The 20,908-nt window shown below is 38.6% G+C and overlaps 1 protein-coding gene across 1 annotated transcript in view; it reads left to right on the top strand.

The window, feature by feature from the left end:
- Window positions 1–20,908, top strand: part of PGM5 (phosphoglucomutase 5) — a 191,819-nt gene that overhangs the window by 24,846 nt on the left and 146,065 nt on the right. Inside the window, exons 3-6 of the mRNA XM_022573561.3 lie at window positions 6,524–6,670; window positions 10,063–10,188; window positions 14,423–14,613; window positions 15,215–15,369. Coding sequence (XP_022429269.1) covers window positions 6,524–6,670; window positions 10,063–10,188; window positions 14,423–14,613; window positions 15,215–15,369 — 619 coding nt within the window. The remainder of the gene's footprint in view (window positions 1–6,523; window positions 6,671–10,062; window positions 10,189–14,422; window positions 14,614–15,214; window positions 15,370–20,908) is intronic.

Consider the following 20,908-nt stretch of genomic DNA (forward strand, 5'->3'; position numbering starts at 1 on the left):
CAGTACATTTACAGCCGTTCTGTACCCATTCAATCATTTCTGTTTTTTAGTTTTGGTAAGTATTCAATAAATTATATGAGATATTCAGCACTTTACTATAAAGTAGGCTTTGTGATAGATGATTTTGTAAAAGTGTTGACTAACGTCGGTGTCTTGAGCACTCTTAAGGTAGGCTAGGCTAAGCCATGATGTTAGGTGTATTAAATGCATTTTCGACTTAATGATGTTTTCAATTTACAATGGGTTGATCAGACTATAACTCCATTGTAAGTTGAGGAAGATCTGTATAGAGATTTATTATAAGGAATTGGCTCATGTGATTATGGAGGCTGTGAAGTCCCAAGATCTTTGGTCAGCAAGCTGGAGGCCCAGGAGAGCCAATGGATGTTAGGGTTCTGATCTGAGTCCGAAGGCCTGAGAAGCAGCAGAGTGTAAGGTCCAGTCTGAGTCAGGAGGGGCCAGTGTGTCAGCTGGAAACAGTCAGGCGGAGAGTGGATTCTCCCTTTCTCAGTTTTTTGTTCTGTCCAGGCCTTCAGTGGGTTGGATGAGGCCCAGCCACACTGGGGAGGGCAATCTGCTTTACTCAGTCTACTGATTCAAATGTTAATCTTATCCAGAAACACCCTCACAGACATACCCAGAACAATGTTTAAATGAACATCTGGGCTCTCTGTGGCCAAAGCAAGTTGACACATAAAATTAAGCATCACGTCGCCCAGGGTGACATGACGAGGAAATGGCATAAGGGGGTCTCAAACCCATTTTGGTCGTCTGTGCTCCTCAGCACAGTGAAACGGTTGAATGTTGATGCTTATCTGACATGGAAGGACTCTGGATTTTAAAGTTGGAACGGACCCTCAAAATCATTTAGATCATTCCTGTCATTTTATAGGTGAAGAAATCAAAGCCCTGAGAGGCTGTTTGCTCAAGGTCCCATGGTCAGACAGATGGCTCCTTAGCATAAGTCCTACATTCTCTCTTTCCTATAGTGTTGACTTTCTCTCACTGACATGCCTAGAATTATTTCACTTTTTCTTATATTTATAGAAATTTATAGTTTAGAAGTCCTAGTGGGGTGGGATACATGTATAGGGGTGAATTAAAAACATTTTTGAACATATGTAAAGGTAGGAAGGATAATAAATGGATACCATGTATCCATTACTTTGTTTTTCCATTTTGCTTAGTTTTTTTCCTCTGAAGAATTTTAAGGTAAATTACAGCAGGAAGATATTTTGCACCCAAATATTTCTGACATCTCTTTAAAATAAAGACGTATTCCTATATAACTGCATGATCACACCTAACAAAAATAATACTAATTCTGTAATATCATCTAAAACCTAATCTGTATTCAGAATTTTCCAAGTATCCCCCAGATGTTATTTACATCTGTTTTGTTCAAACCAAGTTTTATCCCAGGACCATGCATTTCATTTGTTTTTTTAAATTTAAATTTTATTTATTTATTTTTTAAATTAATTTTTATTGGAGTATAGTTGCTTTACAATGTTGTGTTACTTTCTGCTGTACAGCAAAGTGAATTAGTTATACGTATACATATATCCCCTCTTTTTAAGATTTCCTTCCCATTTAGGTCACCACAGAGCACTGAGTAGAGTTACCTGTGCTATGTAGTAGGTTCTCATTAGTTACCTATTTTATACATAGTAGTGTAAATATGTCAATCCCAATCTCCCAATTCATCCCACCCCCCTGCATTTGTTTTTTAAGTCTCTTAAATCTCTTTTAATCTAGAATACTGAGTCTTCGTGTATATGTGGGTGGGAGCTGAATTTTAACCAACAACTGTTGCCATTATGAAGCATTCCTGGCCCAGGCAATAGCACGTCCTGAAGGGGAAGTACATGATTGCCCCCTCCCTGCAGCCATTTTGGACATTATCCAAAGAAAGAACATTACTCACATCGTGTTAAAAAAAAACACCTTATGAGGAGCCTCATTCTTGAAAGTGTGATTCAAGAAACGCTGCTTCACTAAGAAGCACACCTAGGGCCAACATCTAGTCTTACAGCAGCTACTGGCTATTTCAGGAAGAAATATGCAATGTGTAGGTGTTCTGCACACTGATAACACAGGCCATTTCATGAGCTCAGAAAATGGGAATTTGTAGAGCAATGTAATATATAAGTTGCCAAACTAAATAATGTATTTAAGCATTTAAATTAATGCCTGACTTCGTGTCTTGCAAGAGAATCTCAGTCATCTCTATGATAACTTGTGAGGCACAAAAGGGGAAGATATTATTTAAATAACCATTTCGTAGACCGAATTACAGGAGGTTATGGAACCTGTTCAGTCATATCCTGAATAGGGGGAGGGGGTTGAACTTATCGTTTAGCCTCTAACTCTGTTGAAAGTCCTTCCTCTTGCATTTAATTCTTCATGTTTACATGTCTTGGCATCATTAATGAGACTAACATTCCTGATGGCATGGAGAGATTCAGTTGGTTTCTTCCCACTTAGAGTGACTTTTATCATGTTATCCTTCATCTGAAGTTGCAGACATTCATCTCTTCTATGGGGTGTCATACAAATACATCTTATGGCGTAAGTTAAAAGCTAAGTGTCTATAGAATTAGTAGGCACATCCAGGGAAATAGGACACATCTAAAGCTATGTTGCTTTTAAATTATTTAGAGGACAGGACCTTTCTGAGCATGTTTTTAAATAGGGGAGAAGGTGCTAGAGGACAAAAGGAATCAGTAATAAAAATACTGATTTTTTTGAATAATTACAGTGTGCCAAGCTTCATAGTCAGAACTTTACATACATGTTCTCATTTAATCCTCATGGTTTAAAAACCTTGCCCAGTGTCACAGAACTCATAAGCTGTGGAGCTCATTTGGAGCCTAGATTCCAAGAAGTAGGTAGAACTTCTGAGTAAGGAGGCAGAGATGAGGGAAAGAAGCACTTTGAGGGTACAGAGTGGAAGTTTTGGGAAATAGTTGCCTATATCTGTTGAAAAAGAAGAAGAGGAAATGTAACTTGTTAAGATAATGGGGAAAGGATAGAGAAGGGGATAAATGGAGATGTTTTCATAAAGGTCCTCTGGGAAGTTTGTTGAGGATTCCTGCGGGGTTGTGAGGACCGAGTTGAAGTTAAGCAGTCTCATTCTTCGGGGGAGCCAGTTGGTGTAATTTCATGACTGCCTTCAGCAATGCATGGGGGGAGTGTGGGAATAGCGTCAATGGAGCAGATGGTGGTGATGTCCCGGGACTGGGGAATGGCAGTGTGGGCATGGCAGAGCATAAGGTGGGCTGGTAGTTGTTAAGAGTCTCTGAGCTGACATCAGACTATTAGGAGTCAAACCCAGCCTCTGTCACATGAGTGATGTGACCTCTGTTAAGGTCACTTCTTCCAATTTCAGTTTCCTTATTTGGAAAATGAGGATACTAATAATTCTTACTTCATCTGCTTTTTGTGAATGCTGAATTCCACGTACGATGTGAAAGGTGGTATGTGTAAGTTTCAACAAATGTTGACTTGTCTTATTGTACTAACAAACGCAAGGCTCAACTGCTAGACCATAGGATCCTTCTGGGATAAGAGACCAGTGAAATGAAATGGACCGATGGCCTGGGAGTAATCAAGTGATGTTGGGCATCAGTATAGGAATGAGGAACAGGTTCACAGGGGTACAAAGTAGGGTAGATGAAAGATTAGGAATTTGTGGGATTAAGGTACTCAAATTTGATATTTTTGCAAGAAGCATATCAAAAGACAATAATACTTATGGTATGACTGTACTAGGAATTGACTAAAATGAAGAGGGAGGTCACTGGAGTGGAAGATGCCAAGAACTGGGAAGATGTAAAGGGATGCAGAGGATGCTGATGAACTCAGAGGTTATCAGTGTTGCTTTTGGAAATCAGTGTGCTTTGGCAAACAAACTCAGATGGAGACTTTTAAAATGTGATGGAAACATCCCAAGAACATAGTGTGGTGCCTGGGAGGCAGAGGGATAGACGTGTATCATCTGGCAAGCATAAACAAATGCAAAAAGTAAATAGCACTCTTTACTTTTTAAGTTTTGCAAAAGAATACAAAATGGTAAGGAGTGAAGCTGAGAAGGGCTATGTTTACTTCTTTGTGGTCTTCACTTTTCCTATGTGAGAAAACGTGGGTAAAATCTACTAGGCTCTTTTCAATCCACTGAAATGGTGCTATTGCTATTCCTTTCCCCCCTCTCCCCCCGCTTCATTGAGATGTAATTGATATATAAAAAACCGGCACATATTTAAGGTATGCAACTTGATGAGTTTGGTCATTATTCCTTTTTATATGTTCAGTGAACCTTCTTTGGGAGAAGGTAGCAGTGCTATGCTCTAAGGCAGCACTGTCCAATAGATATATATCGTGGAGCAGCTCATGCAGCTCAACATCAAAAAAAACAAACAGCCCAATCCAAAAATGGGCAGAAGACCTAAATAGACATTTCTCCAAAGAAGATATACAGACTGCCAACAAACACATGAAAGAATGCTCAACATCACTAATCATTAGAGAAATGCAAATCAAAGCCACAATGAGGTATCACCTCACACTGGTCAGAATGGCCATCATCAAAAAAATCTAGAAACAATAAATACTGGAGAGGGTGTGGAAAAAAGGGAACCCTCTTGCACTGTTGGTGGGAATGTAAATTGATACAGCCACTGTGGAGAACAGTATGGAGGTTCCTTAAAAAACTACAAATAGAACTACCATATGACCCAGCAATCCCACTACTGGGCATATACCCTGAGAAAACCATAATTCAAAAAGAGTCATGTACCAAAATGTTCATTGCAGCTCTATTTACAATAGCCAGGACATGGAAGCAACCTAAGTGCCCATCGACAGATGAATGGATAAAGAAGATGTGGTACATATATACAATGGAATATTACTCAGCCATAAAAAGAAATGGAATTGTTATTTGTAGTGAGCTGGATGGACCTAGAGTCTGTCATACAGAGTGAAGTAAGTCAGAAAGAGAAAAACAAATACCGCATGCTAACATATATACCTGGAATAAAAAAAAAATGGTTCTGAAGAACCTAGGGGCAGGACAGGAATAAAGACGCAGACATAGAGCATGGACTTGAGGACACGGGGAGGTGGAAGGGTAAGCTGGGATGAAGTGAGAGAGTGGCATGGACATATATACACTATCAAATGTAAAATAGATAGCTAGTGGGAAGCAGCCACATAGCTCAGGGGGATCAACTCGGTGCTTTGTGACCACATAGAGGGGTGGGATAGGGAGTGGGGGAGGGAGATGCAAGAGGGAGGGGATATGGGGATATATGTATATGTATAGTTGATTCACTTTGTTATAAAGCAGAAACTAACACACCATTGTAAAGCTATTATACTCCAATAAAGATGTTAAAAAAAAAGAAAGAAATATATTGTGAGCCACATTTGTAATTAAAAATTTTCTAGTAGCTACCTAAAAAAGTAAAAAGAAGCAGGTGAAATGAATAATATATTTTATTTAACTTAATATATCCAAAATATTATCACTTCAACATGTTACTATAAAAATTATTAATGTATTCTATTTTTCTATTAACTCTTCAAAATTTGATGTGTATTTTGTAACTGCAGCACATGTCAGTTTGACTAGTCACATTTCAAATGTTCAAGAGCCACATGTGGCTAGCAGCTATTGAATTGGACAGTGTAGCTCCAAGCGCTGGGATATAAAAGAAATCAAGAAATAATTTCTGTTCGGTAGAAAGTTATAATATAGCTGGTGAGTGAGATCAATATACAAAGTTATCAATTATTTATGTTTTAGATCTTTCAATCTACTTATTTATTTGATTCCCAAACTCGTTGTAAAAAACCTAAAGTTGCTTGCATGAAGATATAAAAATTAAAAAGAAAAGAAAAAGGAGGACAACCATTGATTTCATGTTCAGTTCATTTAAAGCCTATCACTTCACCTTAACTGTCAGCTTGACCTTGTGAGGAAGTGCATCAGATATTTTAAACCTCACTTTAAAAACTTGGGAGTCACTAGAGAGTGTGAGTTGGGGAAAATAATGTACCCTGGTCAGCTTATGCATCAAATAGGCAGCAGATCTGGGAGTAGAAATCGTATTTTCTTTCTCTAGGTGCACTTGGGAAGCTGCAGTTAAAATCTGGAATCCCTCAGTTCTGTCAAATGCATATCCTGTTTGTGTCTCATATCCTGAATAAAGCTGATGACATAACCAGGTCTCCCTGGCAGGTGTGCAACTATTTTTAGGGAAGACATATCATTGTTTAGAAGTGGATTAAAACAAACCAACATGTGGGTTATTGGCCTACATGGAACAGGTGAGGCTGGCCACGTTTCCTCCAGAGTGGAAGGATAAGAAATATCGAGGTACATCGAACTGTGAACTGGTGACCGTTGTCTAGAGCAGAAATGAATCTTTCTCCTGCTTGGTGGAGGAGGAACTAACATTTCTCTGATTTAATTTTTAAGCAGATTTATTTTCGGTGGTGCATTATTTTCAAATTTTAGGTCCTGCGCCAGATGTCGTCTCAGACAAAATCTATCAGATCAGCAAAACAATCGAGGAATACGCCATATGCCCTGATTTACGAATCGACCTGTCTCGACTAGGAAGACAAGAGTTTGACCTGGAGAACAAATTCAAACCGTTTAGAGGTAACAGAGAAACTGTATTTTGAAGAAATCAGAATAACTCCGTGGATGGGGGTGACTCTGGGTTTTTCTTCAGGGAAAAGCACACACGAAAGTGATAGAATTATCAATCTCAGGAGTGGCACTTGATAATTAGATGTAATGTGAGTGTGGTGCAGAGAGAAATAAAGGCAGCCAAGATACTTAGAACTGGCAAACTTTCAAAAACGACTTTCCAAACTCTCTATCATTTTTGACATAGGGAACATTTCATGGCTGACTCTTTTACAGTGTTCCAGGAATAGGCTGTGAAGCCAAAACGTGTCTTTGCTTTTCTAAGCAATTAAGGTGAACATACCGAAATACTTTAGATAATTAAGAAGAGACCTTAAAAGGTAGTGGGGTTATTAAAATTTCCCATGGAAGGTAGGCATTTCTTTTCCAAGCCAGAACCACGCAGTTCATGTTGATTCAATGCACAATTGATGATCACCTGCTCTATATTACATTCCGTGTTAGGAGATTTTACAAAGGAATTTACAAAGTACCAAATGGATTTAGGAAAATGGTTCAAGAATTGAAAAACTGGGATGAAGTTGTCAAAAAATATTATCCTGTATTGTAGAATGAATAAAGCCTCTAAGTCCTCCATTATAACCTTTCAATTTGTAGATTAATATTGAACCATATAACAACATTAATGCCATGTATATGCATATCATTTTTTCACTCTTTATATTATCCTATTGTTTTTTTCCTAGAAGGCATATAAGTAGCAATAAAACTAACAATTTTTTACTCCTTCAATGCCCCTATAAGCTTAAATCCAGTTTGTGTTAAGATGGTATCCTTATTTTACAAGTAATTTAATTTAGTTAAAAAGGTGAAATACCTGGCTCATGGCCACATGGTATTTTAGGGACAGAAAAGAGATTGAAATGGACTGTTTGGAGTCACAGTGTTGGGCCAACTCTACCACATTTGTCTTGGAAGATTTTGAGTCAATTGCTTGCTTAGCTAGTGAGCGGAAATTAATTGAAAACCATGTGATATTTATTGGAAGCAACAGTTCCTGATTTTACTAATCTAGTTGAGAGTTTGCACGCACACACACACACACACACACGCTTGCACAATTGCTTGACAACTAAAAGCAAGGGATATTTTATTTATTTATTTATTTTCAAATTTTATTTATGTATATATGTATGTATGTATGTGTGTATGTATGTATATGTCCGTGTTGAGTCTTCGTTGTTGCACGCAGGCTTTCTCTAGTTGCGGCGAGCGGGGGCTACTCTTCCTTGCGGTGCGCAGACTTCTCATTGCGGTGGCTTCTCTTGTTGCGGAGCACGGGCTCTAGGTGCACGGGCTTCAGTAGTTGTGGCAAACGGGCTCATTAGTTGTGGCTCGCAGGTTCTAGAGTGCAGGCTCAGTAGTTGTGGCACACGGGCTTAGTTGCTCCGCAGCATGTGGGATCTTCCCGCACCAGGACTCGAAACAGTGTCCCCTGCATTGGCAGGTGGATTCTTAACCACTGCACCACCAGGGAAGTCCGCAAGGGATATTTTATGTTAAACAAATGATTTAAGTGTACTTGATTACATATGTTTAGAAGGACTGGCAAATAAGATGACTAAGAAAAAGCAGGTATTACCATCAGGAAGAAATTTTATTTATTTATTTATGGTATCTTCACAATTGTATTTGTTGTCCAAGAGACCCAGATGTTTGGTGAGCTCAGATTCAGGCCCACTGCTCCAGCCACATTGCTAGCTTGATGAGTTTTCTATAATGCTACAGATACCACGAGGTAGATAGAGACATTCCCTGGCTCCCAAGAAGAATTTGGAGATAATTATTTGGGATAATTTATGTACTGTGTTCTTGCTGTTTTAAATGTTGAGCAAGGCTTGAGTTAATTGGAAACAAATCAGTCTTTGACATTTCACCTTAAAGGGTGAAGAGCATGAACTATGTGATGTGAACTTTCAGTTTTCATGGAATTCTACTTGCTTCCTTGTTTTTTACATTTCTGTTTGGTACTATGTGTTATCTGCCATAAATACCAAATGTATTTAGACAAGTGGTTCAGGAATTTCTGAAAAGAACCAGAATGAAATAATTGCCAAAAATATCCTAAATTGTAGAGTGAGTAAAACTTCAAACCATAACCTTTTATTTTATAGATTAGTTTTTTATTGTGGTAAAATATATGTAACGTAAAGTATATCATGTTAATCATTTTTAGATGTACAGTTCATATAGATTAACTTTTAATTTATCTTATAGATTAATATCCTCCAAATATCAAAAGATGATTAAAAACTATCTGTAAACGGTAATTACATTATATTTGAATGGACACACATACTACCTTGATTTAAGTGCAAGAAAAAGTATTTTTAGACATGTATTTGACTAGACGAAGGGACAGTTTCATATTACATATAAAATCTCATCCATCAAATATTGCACCTGGATTTACTAAAAATTATTAAAGGTGGATTGGTAATATCTTTAGTGCAGGTTTAAGTGTTTCAGGATTCTAAAGTAGTATGTTTTTTGAAAAATTTGAGAAACAGCATACATAAGTTTCAAAATTTAACTACGAATTTAAAAAGCAGGGCTCGTGGACAAATTTTAGTGCCTAAAATAAAATATTTATTGCTTCTAGGAAAAGTACTTTCTGAGTATTAATTATGTACTGATTGCCAAGGTTGAAAAATGTGATGTATTCTGGGCTTTATGAATCTGTGAAATAAGTGGAAAAGACTTGTTTTGCATGCCTGGTCATTGGGTGGTGCAGGACACTGGAGAACATTTGTGTTTAATGAGGATTTCTAAATAGCTGGTGCTCACCCTGAAACTGGTACTAGACTGGGCATGCAGGAGACTTCACACAAACTTGGAAAAATATCCTTCACCACCAATTCAGAACCTGGATCTGGTTGGCACCATGGCATTTGGAAAGTAGGAGTCATTGCGGAGGTCACTTCTTGATTTGTTTCAGGCCAGTTGAGTCATTCTTTGGCCATTCCCCACAGGAGAGGCAACCGGCTGTGCCAAGATGCCTCTTAGCATTTGAGGTGTTGCAGTTTGGGGGAGGGAAAGAAGGTGGGAGTAGCGACAATAGGCATAGTTTTATCTTAACTACTTTATTCTTGTGGTTGATTTTTTCACTTGCAAAGAAGAATTTATAACTTGAGATTTTTTACACCTTTTGATCACCTGCAAACTTTTCAGCATCTTGATTGTGCTTTAATTTGTGATTTTGTCTGCAAATGGATGCTTCGCTTCCCATGTAAATGTCTGGGGTTATGATGTGATTGTGATCCTAATTTCATGCATTTTTATGCTTCCAAGTATCCTTCGTGGGTAGTCACTGGTGTCTCCTTTTGCTTTCCTATCCTTAGTGGAGATAGTGGACCCAGTGGATATCTATCTCAACCTCCTTCGGACCATCTTTGACTTTAATGCCATCAAGAGTTTGCTGACTGGGCCCAGCCAACTGAAGATCCGAATTGATGCCATGCATGGAGGTAAATGCGTGTTCTCCTACCAAGTGGTGGGCAAGAAATGGTAAAGGAGACCTCAGTGTGTGTTGGGTTTCTGGGATTAAGAGGAAGGCTGGATTTATAGATATTCATACAGTGTGTGTGTGTGTTCAGGTATTTGGGATGCTCTGGAAAACTTGAGGGCTCTAATTTCTCTCTTTTGATGCAAATGAAAACAAAGCTTGAACAAAAGGTTTTGAGGCTATGACTGTTAGAGTGGAGATAGCAAAACAGTAGTTATTAAAATTGTTTTTTTTGAGTGTGTGTGGTACGCGGGCCTCTCACTGTTGTGGCCTCTCCCGTTGCGGAGCACAGGCTCCGGACGCGCAGGCTCAGTGGCCATGGCTCATGGGCCCAACCGCTCTGCGGCATGTGGGATCCTCCCGGACCAGGGCACGAGCCCGTGTCCCGTGCCTCAGCAGGCGGACTCTCAACCACTGCGCCACCAGGGAAGCCCTTAAAATTGTTTTTGATACGTACACAGTTTAAAAGGTCAAATAGTTCAAAGTTTATTATGAAAAAATCCATTCCCAACTCCTTCCCCCAATTTCCTACTTTTCAGAGGCTACCTTTTTTCTTTAAACTCTTTCAGTGTTTTTTTTTTTTTTTTTAAAGTATTGGTCTTCCTGTTACTAAATACTATGAATATAATGCTCCTTGTTGATTTTTCAGTTTGGGGCATTACTGATTTCATACCATGGAAGATGAGGTGGCAGCTCGTTTTCACCCTCTCCAGTCACTAAATCCAAGCACACTTCCTTAAACTAATTATATCATCATTTTGGGAAGATCAGTATCTACTGTCTACATTATCATAACACTGCTGAGCCATGAAAAATACTGTAATAATATTTTCCTTACATACAACTTCTTCTGTGGAATTAGTAATTGTCCTGTTTTCTCACTGTTTAGGTTTTGTGAAGTGTATTTACCACTCTTAACCCTCATATTCTCCCAGTGTCTAAATCTTCTCTCACTTCATTTTCCTGGAGACCTGGGATCTCCTCTGCTCTGCACTGGTTGCTCTGTGAGCTGCTGTTGTCCTGGAATCTCCACTTAGCATCATCCTGTAATTCCCTTTACCCCTTTCTTATGCTGACTCTCCTATTTCTGGATCCTTTGTCTTCCACTTTCTTGATTTACTCCTACATTTTGGAGGAACAAGTTCTCCAGGAACTCTGTGAGAGAAAGCTCATGGGAGGTAAATGTTTTGAGTCATTGCATATCTGAAAATGGCTTTTTTCTGTGCTCACTCTGAATTGCTATTTATCTGGATATAGAAATCTAGGTTGGCTATTACTTTTCTTCAGAAGTTTGAGGGCATTGCTCCATTGTCTTCTAGCTATTACTGCTGAACTTGAGAAATCTGATGCTGTTCTGATTTTTAATCTATGGTATGAAATCTTTCTTTGTTCTTTTCTGGTGGCTTTTCGGGCCTTTGACATATCTTCAGTGTTCCTTCTTTTCACAATGATGAGTCTTAGTGTGAGACTGTTTTCCTCTATTGTGCTGAGAACTTGGAGGATCCTCTTAATCTAGAAACTTGTGTCCTTTAATTCTGGGAAATTTTCTTACATTACTTCTTGGATGATTTCCTCCATTATTTTCTCTTTCCTTCCTTTCCAGAATGGCTGTTGTTTAGATATTGGCCCTACTTGACTGATCCTTTAATTATCCTATTCTTTTCCCCACCACCCATTTTCTTTCTCTTTGTTTTTTGCTACTTTCTGGGGGATTTCCTCAGCTTTATCTCCAAGTCTTTCCGTTAAGTTTTTCATTCCACTATCATATTTTTAATTTCCCAAAACTTTTGTTTTGTTTTCCAAATAATCTCTTTTTAAAAATAGCTTCCTATTCATCTTTCATGAATGCCATATCTTTTTTTAATAAGTCAGGTTTACTGAGGTATATAATTTATATGTAGTAAAATTGATACCTTGTTGGTATACAGTTTCATGAGGATTGACAAACATATATAGTCATGTAACCACTCTGACAATCAAGATATGGAATATTTCTCTCACTTCCACAAGTTCTTTTGTGGCTCTTTATAGTCTTACCCCTCCTCCTTCCCCTAGTCCCTGGCAATCAGTCATCTGCTTTTTGTCCACCACGCCCCCCCCAACTGCCCCAGTTTTGCCTTTTCCAGAAAGCCATTTAAATGGAAGCATACAATATGTAGCCTTTTTCTTCAGGCTTCTTTCACTCACCATAATGTTTTAGAGATGCCTTCATGGTGTTGTATATATCAGTAGTTATTCCTTGTTACTGTTGAGTAGTATTCCATAGTAAGGATGTACTACATATTGTTTATCCATTCACCAGTTGATACAATTAGGGTTATTTTTACGTTTTGGCTACTACAAAACAAAGCTGCTATAAAGATTTATGAACAAGTTCTTTATGGGGATATATGATTTCCTTTGTCTTGGATGGATAAATACCTAGGAGTGGAAATGCTGGGTCATATGATGTATATGTTTAACTTAATAAGAAACTGCCAAACTGTTTTCCAAAGTGTACCGTTTGCAATACCAGCAGAGTATGAAGGCTTCAGTTTCTCCATGTCCTCACCAACACTTGGTATTGTCAGTCTCTTCAGTTTTAGCCATTCTGTCACATCTTGTTGATCTCTATTAGGATATGACTGAAATATACTTTAAAATATTTTTTCTCTCTGTGTAGCTTCTGCTTTCTCCAGGTTGCTCTTTACTCTCTTTGTTTTGGTCTCATGTTAGATGCATTCCTCAAAAGTTTGGTGGTCGTTGGCTGCCTGGCATGTTTAAGAGGGAGGTACTAAAAATTTTGTTGGGAGCTCTGAGCCCATGTGTGGAACTTATCTTCCAAGGGCTTCACTCTGAGGTCTTCTGGCTGGGCTGTTTTGCTTTTTCCTATTGGGCTGGTTCTTTTCCCCAGAAAAGGCTCTTTCAGTTTCTTACCTTAGCTTTATCTGGCCTAGAGGGAAGACAGCGTCTCTTTCCAAACAGTTTGAGTGATGTTTCGGATTTGAGCCTCATTGCCTAGCTTGTACTGTGCGTTCGTCTCTGAATCAGTCACTCTGGTTGAGGGATGGAGGATACTGAGTGGCAGACCTAGGTCACCTCCCCAGCCTTAGGGTAAGTAGGGTTTAGCCACATCCTGATCACATGAACTGAGACGGGAAAAGGATTGGTTCTCCAAAGGAAACCCAAGATGCTGCTACCGGAGGAAGGGGAAAGGGGTGCTGGGCAGGAAAAATCAAAAGATGTTCACTCTTTGAGGTTTGAATTGTATTAGTGGAAAATAAATGGAAAGCAGTACTTTGATATATTTCAGCCAACAGGATTATGTGCTGATCCCCAAGTGTGCTTGCTGTATGTTCTACCCCAGGCTCCGTTCCCTTGCTTATAGTGTTCTTTCCATTTGGATGGCGTCCTCACTCCTGTCAAATTTATATTCTTCCAAGTCCTCCCAGAAATGCTGCCTTCTTCTTGAAGCCTTGCCTGTGGTCATTTCTTCTTTCAAGCCATTGGATTGTATTATTTCATAAATATACATTGAATAGAACTAGTCTTACCATTGCAGTCACTCACCTGTAGATTTGACTCATCCCACTGCTAGATTGAGAGCCCAGTAATGTCGGAATTGGGTGCTTTGCATCCCTTGATGCCCTCCATTCTTCACATAGGAGTCCTGTGTTAGGCACTCCACGACTGTGTGTTGAACTGGAAAACACAGCTCCTTAACATTTATTTTGTAAAATGTGCTTAGTTTTATGTGCTTCCGTGTTTTACAGTGTTTAATTATACACTTGGCAGAGTTAAAACGACTGTAGAGACAAAGAATGTTGCTAGGGCCTATTAGTGCTTTTGCATATATTCAGCTGAAGCTTTTCGTACATAAAAAGTAACAGTCAATAAATCATTGTTAGGTAGTTGATTTATTTCTGGCAATATTTTAGATAAGTTTTGGAGAGAAATTTCATGGAACTGGATTATTGAATACAACTTCTATATGCCTGACACAGTCACTGGCACATAGCAGATGCTCAATGAGTAGTAGTTGAAGTAAATATTATTCTGTGTTGTGTCTTGAGAAAACTTGTAGAATTTATCTTTTTTTTTCTTGAGCTATTAAGTAACCTTCTTGTTCTAAGCAGAGCAAAACACCCTTGGTTGTGGGGGGGGGGGTGGGGGCAGAGGTTCTGCAAAGATCTCATATTGCTGTATATTTTTTTCAGTTATGGGACCGTATGTGAGAAAAGTCCTGTGTGATGAGCTGGGGGCCCCAGCCAATTCTGCAATCAACTGTGTTCCCCTGGAAGATTTTGGAGGGCAGCATCCTGACCCCAACCTGACATATGCAACGACCCTTCTGGAAGCTATGAAAGGAGGGGAATATGGGTTTGGAGCTGCATTTGATGCTGATGGGGTAAGTAGGAAAGTTTTCTGCCTGCTGGTCCTTTTGCTATATAATGAGCCAAGCACTGGAAACCAGAGAGCTATTGGATACCTCTGGGGCTGACATGTATGGGGCATATGAGCCCTAACTGGCTCTGCATCTGCCCTTCTATCTAATGGCCAAGCATTGTGCTTAAATAGCCATTACTTTTCTTTTTTCAAGTAAGCTTATGTTATAAAGAGGTTATTTCTTTTTTTAAAAAATTCATGCAATACATCTTTATTATGGCTGATTTTGTTGAAATCACCATGTTAAGAAGCGAGCTATTTTAGCAATAATCTCTGTTCTCCATTATGTTTGGGGGAAAGTGTGAATTAAGAATATAGAGGCTACTGAAGCCTGAGGAAGTCATCCACATTTCGACAGGTGGGATATATTCCCAGTCGTGTCAAGATCGTGGGCCCTGTAATATTCAGAGATGTTGGTTTCCCATGCCCTCTTTGGCCTCATTCAAGTTGTTTTATGTTGTTTAAATGTGGAATGGCAGTAAAGTGGCTTGTAATGATGATGGGAATGGGCTGCTGGCGGCAGATGCCTTTGCCTGAACATTTTCACACATTCTTTCCCACAGGACCGTTATATGATCCTAGGCCAAAATGGCTTCTTCGTGAGCCCTTCCGACTCCCTGGCCATCATTGCTGCCAACCTCTCTTGCATTCCGTATTTCCGTCAGATGGGGGTCCGAGGGTTTGGGAGGAGTATGCCCACCAGCACAGCCCTGGACAGGTAAGCAAGGATGTCACCATGAAAGCCTTCATGGCAGGCCTCTGATATCAATGTTCCCTTTGCTGGTAGCTGTCACTCATACTCCCCTACTCCACTGGGAACTTGTTGAAAGCATGGGAACTTAGAGACATGCTGTAGTATACTGGGTAGGTGTGTGAAGAATCAGGTGGCCTGAACTTGATTCTTGGTTCTGCTACTTTTTAGCTGTTGGGAACTTGGGGGACTTACTTGATTTCTGTGCCTCTGTTTTCTTATTTTTAAAACGAGGGTTATAACAGTATCATCCTTACATGGATTGTTATGAGGTAGGATTGAGGTGATTCTTGTAAAACATGTAACAGAATGCCTGGTTCATAGTAAATACTTCACAAATGTTTAGTAAGAAAACTTACTAAATATGTAAGTGAGGTGGAAAGAACATGAGTCTTGAGGTCAGGTAATATTATGTTAAAATGCTCGTTTGTATCATCATCAGTTATGTAAAAACGGGGAAGATACATCATAGGTTTGTTGTGAGAATGAAATGAGATACTCGTGGAAAATGCCCAATAGGAGACTCACTTAGTAGATAGAACAGTCTGAGGTTTCTTTCTCCTGGCCCTATCCATCCATCTTTTACCTTGTCTTATAAAACGGTGAATTTCAGAGACTAATATTTTCAAGCAACGTATATTATTGTGGAAGCAGTATTTGTTTATGGTGGAAAGTTAGAAAAGACAGAAAAATAAGAAAATATAAACACCATATCTCTCTGCCTGACTTACTTATGTTAATTGATATTCCTTATTGGATCTCTTTATATACATATATAATATACATACATAGTTCTAAATCATATATAATATACACAATATATAATATATATTTGCCTTTTTGTAAAAACCAAAAGGAGATCTGAAAGTACATACTGCCTTGTAACTTGTTTTTTTTTCTATCAACAATCTCCCACTTTGTATTAATACATTTTTATGTCATCTAAAACCAAGATCATATTAAAATTTCCTCCAAGTGTCCCCAGAATGTCTTTAATAGAGGGTTTGCCCAAAGCAGCATCCTGTCTAACACCATACATTGCATCTGGTTGTTACATCTCTTAAGTCTTTTATAATCTACCACAATCCCTTTATCTCTTACTTAATGACAGTAATTTTTTAAGAGACCTGACCAGTTGTCCTGCAGAATCCCACCTTCTGGATTTGTGTGGTTATCTCCCCATGGTGTTACCATTCATTCAGTCATTCATTAAGTACATCTTATATGCAGTCAAATAAATAATCTTAAGGCTACAATTCAATGAGTTTTGAAAAATGTATACATCTGGGTAACAACCATCCAGAATAAGATATAGAACATTCCCATCACCCCCTATAGTTCCCCCATCCTCCTTTCAATGCCCCTTAGGCACCCATTGTCATAATTTCTGCTGCCGTATTTAGGTTTTGCCTGTTCTTGAACTTCACATAAATAGAGTCATATACTATGTACTCGTTTGTTACTGGTTTTTTCATTTAATGTATATTTTTTGATTCATCCACTTCCATTGCATCTGTCACTAGTTCATCCTCCTCTGTTGCACTGTAGTATGCCAATGTATGAATATATCACAGTTTACTTTTCCAGTCTCCTCTTGATGAACATTTGGGTTGTTTCCACTTATTAGCTACTATGAATCATGCCATTATAAGCATTCTTACACTTCTTTTTGTGGACACATCTACATTTCTTTAGTTAACATCTAGGAGTAGAATCCTGATTGTAGGGTAGATGTATGCTTAATTTTACAAGAAACTGCCAAGATATTCTCCATCATGTACTCCTATCTGCAGTGTGTGAGAGTTCTAGTTGCTTCATATCCTCAACAACATTTGGTGTCGTCAGTGTTTTTTATTTTAACCATTCTAGTGAGTGCAAAATATTATCTTATTTTGGTTTAGATTTACATCGTTCTAGTGATGTTGAGCTCATTTTCATACGCTTATTGTCCACTTGTGAGCTCTTCTGTTATGTACCGGTTCAGAATGTATTTGCTGAATTAAAAATGCACTGTTTGTCTTTTTGTTATTGATTTATAGAAGTTCTTTATATATTCTGAATAATACATCTTTTTTTTTCTTTTGGCCACACCACCGGCTTGTGGGATCTTTCTTAGTTCCCTGACCAGAGACTGAAAGCAGGCCCTTGGCAGTGAGAGTACAGAGTCCTAACCACTGGACCACCAGGGATTTCCCTGGATAATAAGTCTTTTGTCAGATATATGTATTACAAACATTTTCTCCCTGTCACTTTCCTTTTCAAATTCTTTATTTTTTTTAACATCTTTATTGGAGTATAATTGCTTTACAATAGTGTGTTAGTTTCTGCTTTATAACAAAGTGAATCAGCTATACATATACATATATCCCCACATCTCCTTCCTCTTGCGTCTCCCTCCTACCCTCCCTATCCCACCCCTCTAGGTGGTCACAAAGCACCAAGCTGATCTCCCTGTGCTATGCGGCTGCTTCCCACTAGCTATCTATTTTACATTTGGTAGTGTATATAAGTCCATGCCACTCTCTCACTTCGTCCCAGCTTACCCTTCCCCCTCCCCGTGTCCTCAAGTCCATGCTCTATGTCTGTGTCTTTATTCCTGTCCTGCCCCTAGGTTCTTCAGAACCATTTTTTTTTTCTTAATTGTGTCTTTTGATGAGCATAAGTTTTCAATTTTGATGATGGCTAATTTTTTTTCTTATATAGTTGGTATATACTTTTTTTATCCTCTATAGGAAATCTTTGCTTACCCAAAGGTCAAAAAGATGTTTTTCCTATGTTTTCTTCTAGAATCATTGTAGTTTTAATTTTTACATTTAAGTCTATGATGATTTTGAATTAATTTTTGAAAATTAATTAATTAATTTTTGGCTGCATTGGGTCTTCGTTGCTGCATGCAGGCTTTCTCTCTAGTTGTGGTGAGTGGGGGCTACTCTTTGTTGTGGTGTGTGGGCTTCTCATTGTGGTGGCTTCCCTTTGCTGTGGAGCATGGGCTCTAGGTGCACGGGCTTCAGTAGTTGTGGCACGCGGGCTCAGTAGTTGTGGCCAGCGGGCTCTAGAGCACAGGCCCAGTAGTTGTGGCACACGGGCTTAGCTGCTCCACAGCATGTGGGATATTCCTAGATCAGGGCTTGAACCCGTGTCCCCTGCATTGGCAGGCAGATTCTTAACCACTGTGCCACCAGGGAAGTCCCGATTTTGAATTAATTTTTGTGTGAGGTTCACTTTTTCCCCACATCCAGTTGTTATTGAAAACAATTTACTTTTCCCTTGATGTATTTGTTAAAAATCAGTTGACCATATATATGAGGGTCTATTTCAAGATTCTCCCTTCTGTCCCATTAATCTATTGTCTATCCCTATGCCAATATTACATTGTCTTGATTATTGAAGTTTTAAAGTAGATGTTTAAATCAGGTGACTCCTCCAACTCTATTTTCTTTTTCTCCATATAGACAAAGTTATGTATCTTAGGTCCTTTGCATTTCTATGTACATTTTAGAATCAACTTGTCATTTTTTTACCAGAGCCTGTTGAGATTTTGATTGAGATTGTGTTGAATCCATAGAGAAATTTAGGAAGAATTGCATTTTAATAATATTGAGATTTCTAGTCCGTGAATGTGATATATCTCTCAATTTATTTAGTTTTCTTTAATTTCTTTTGCATACTTTGTAGGTTAATTTCTCTTACGTATGTTTTGTAGTTTAGTGTGGAAGTCTTACACAATTTTTGTTAAGTTGATTCATGAGTATTTTATATCTTTTCATGCTATTGTAATGGAATAGTTTTATAAATTTAGTTTTCCAGTTGTTTGCTGCTAGTAATTAGAAATATAACTGGTTCCTGTAAATTGATGTTTTCTTCTTCCATCAGTGGGGAGATGAATCACATGCCTTTGGGATGCTCCCTATTTTACTTCTATCCCTCAGGTGATATTGATATCAAGTCATGGTAATGAACCAAGCCTCAGCCTAAAATTCTTGCCTAGCAGCACCAAAAAGTAGGATGTATGATGCCGTTTTTTCCCCTTTACCTTTGTTTATATCTTTCTTTAAAAAAAAAAAAAAAAAGATTCAGTGAAACTGTAGAGAGCAAAGCAAAAACCAGACCATCGCTAGAAATGGAGAACCCAGAGTCATAGAGTCTTCTGAGTCCTATGTGCGGTATTTAATATTGTGCGAGCATATTTAATAACACCTTCCACTTATACAGAATCTTATAATTTAGAAAGAACTTTCGGAAATTTGAACTCACTTGATTTTTGCAATAATTTAGTAACGTAATTGGGTAGGCATTAACTCTCAACATATTAAAGATGTTGAAACAGTTATCAGAGAGGTTAAATGACTTGTACAAGGTTACACAGCTAATAAGACAGCGACCCAGGATTTGAAACTATTGCATCTGCCCCATAACTACAACTTAATCAGGATGGTCCCTGAGAAACCAGTTGAAAATATTGCTCAACTCTCCTGTGGGGTAGTCAGCAGCTTTCTGAACCCTGGCCAGGAGAGGCTGGTTTTATTCTGACAACAAAAACCATTTGTCCTCTTTTCTCGTGGAAATTTCCCAGTAGTTCTTGATTTCACTTCATCCCCCCTTCCCAATAAATCTCTGTTTCAGTCAGAAACCAGAGGCCTTGCTTAGAAATTTCACAAAGGACCTGTTCTGATATGTAAGTGACCATTTAAAAGGATTATTCATGCTTGCTGGTTGGGATTCAGAATTCTGTGGGGCTCTGACGTGGTGATTTGTTTTGGGTATGTGATCTCTTGTGGAGTCCCAGGTGGATTCTCATGATGGACGCTTTATAAGCTTCTTTCTTCTTAGTAAAATAAATGCACCCTCAAAATTTTATCTTGACAGTGGTTTCCCATATAGGTTATTTTTTTAAATTAATAAAATCATAGGAATGTACCCATAAATGCCAGTCCCTGGCAGAATGGCAACGGAGTGGCTGAGACACATTCAATGATGCACTTGCCCAAACTCCTGGAATTCCCCAATAAGGGGGGCCTGCATCGTTGAAGCTGATGAATTATTCAGACAAACTTTCATTGTTCACAGATAACAGTTGTTCCCCGAGGGAAGACTTTTAGTATCTTTAATTTCTGCTCTTACAGTATCACTGAAACAAGGATTCCATTTACCCCAGAATAATACAGTTTCAGTCTTGAAAATGGCATTCTTTTGGGGCTTTGTCATTCTGAATGTGTCTGATTTGTGGTTGCAGATGAAATAATTTTGCTTCAGATTATTTGAGAAGTAAAGCACATTCACGCTATGTTTGTGGCCCAAGGTCTGTCTCCACCCCATGAGGAGGTATTAAATAATCCTCAGTGTCATCATTCTTCAGTAATATTTATGAAGTGCCCATCTGTGTTTGGGGCTGTGCTGAATGCTGTTTTAAATAAGGCAAACACACTCAGACTTGAAGTCTCCTCGTTAGAGATATTTAGAGCCTCAAACACAGCGAGCATCCTTGTATACACTACAAGGGAGCGAG

The sequence above is a fragment of the Delphinapterus leucas genome, chromosome 6 (genome assembly GCF_059928025.1).
Source record: "Delphinapterus leucas isolate spDelLeu-1000000601 "Yukka" chromosome 6, BTC_Dleu_Yukka2, whole genome shotgun sequence".
NCBI lineage: Eukaryota > Metazoa > Chordata > Mammalia > Artiodactyla > Monodontidae > Delphinapterus > Delphinapterus leucas.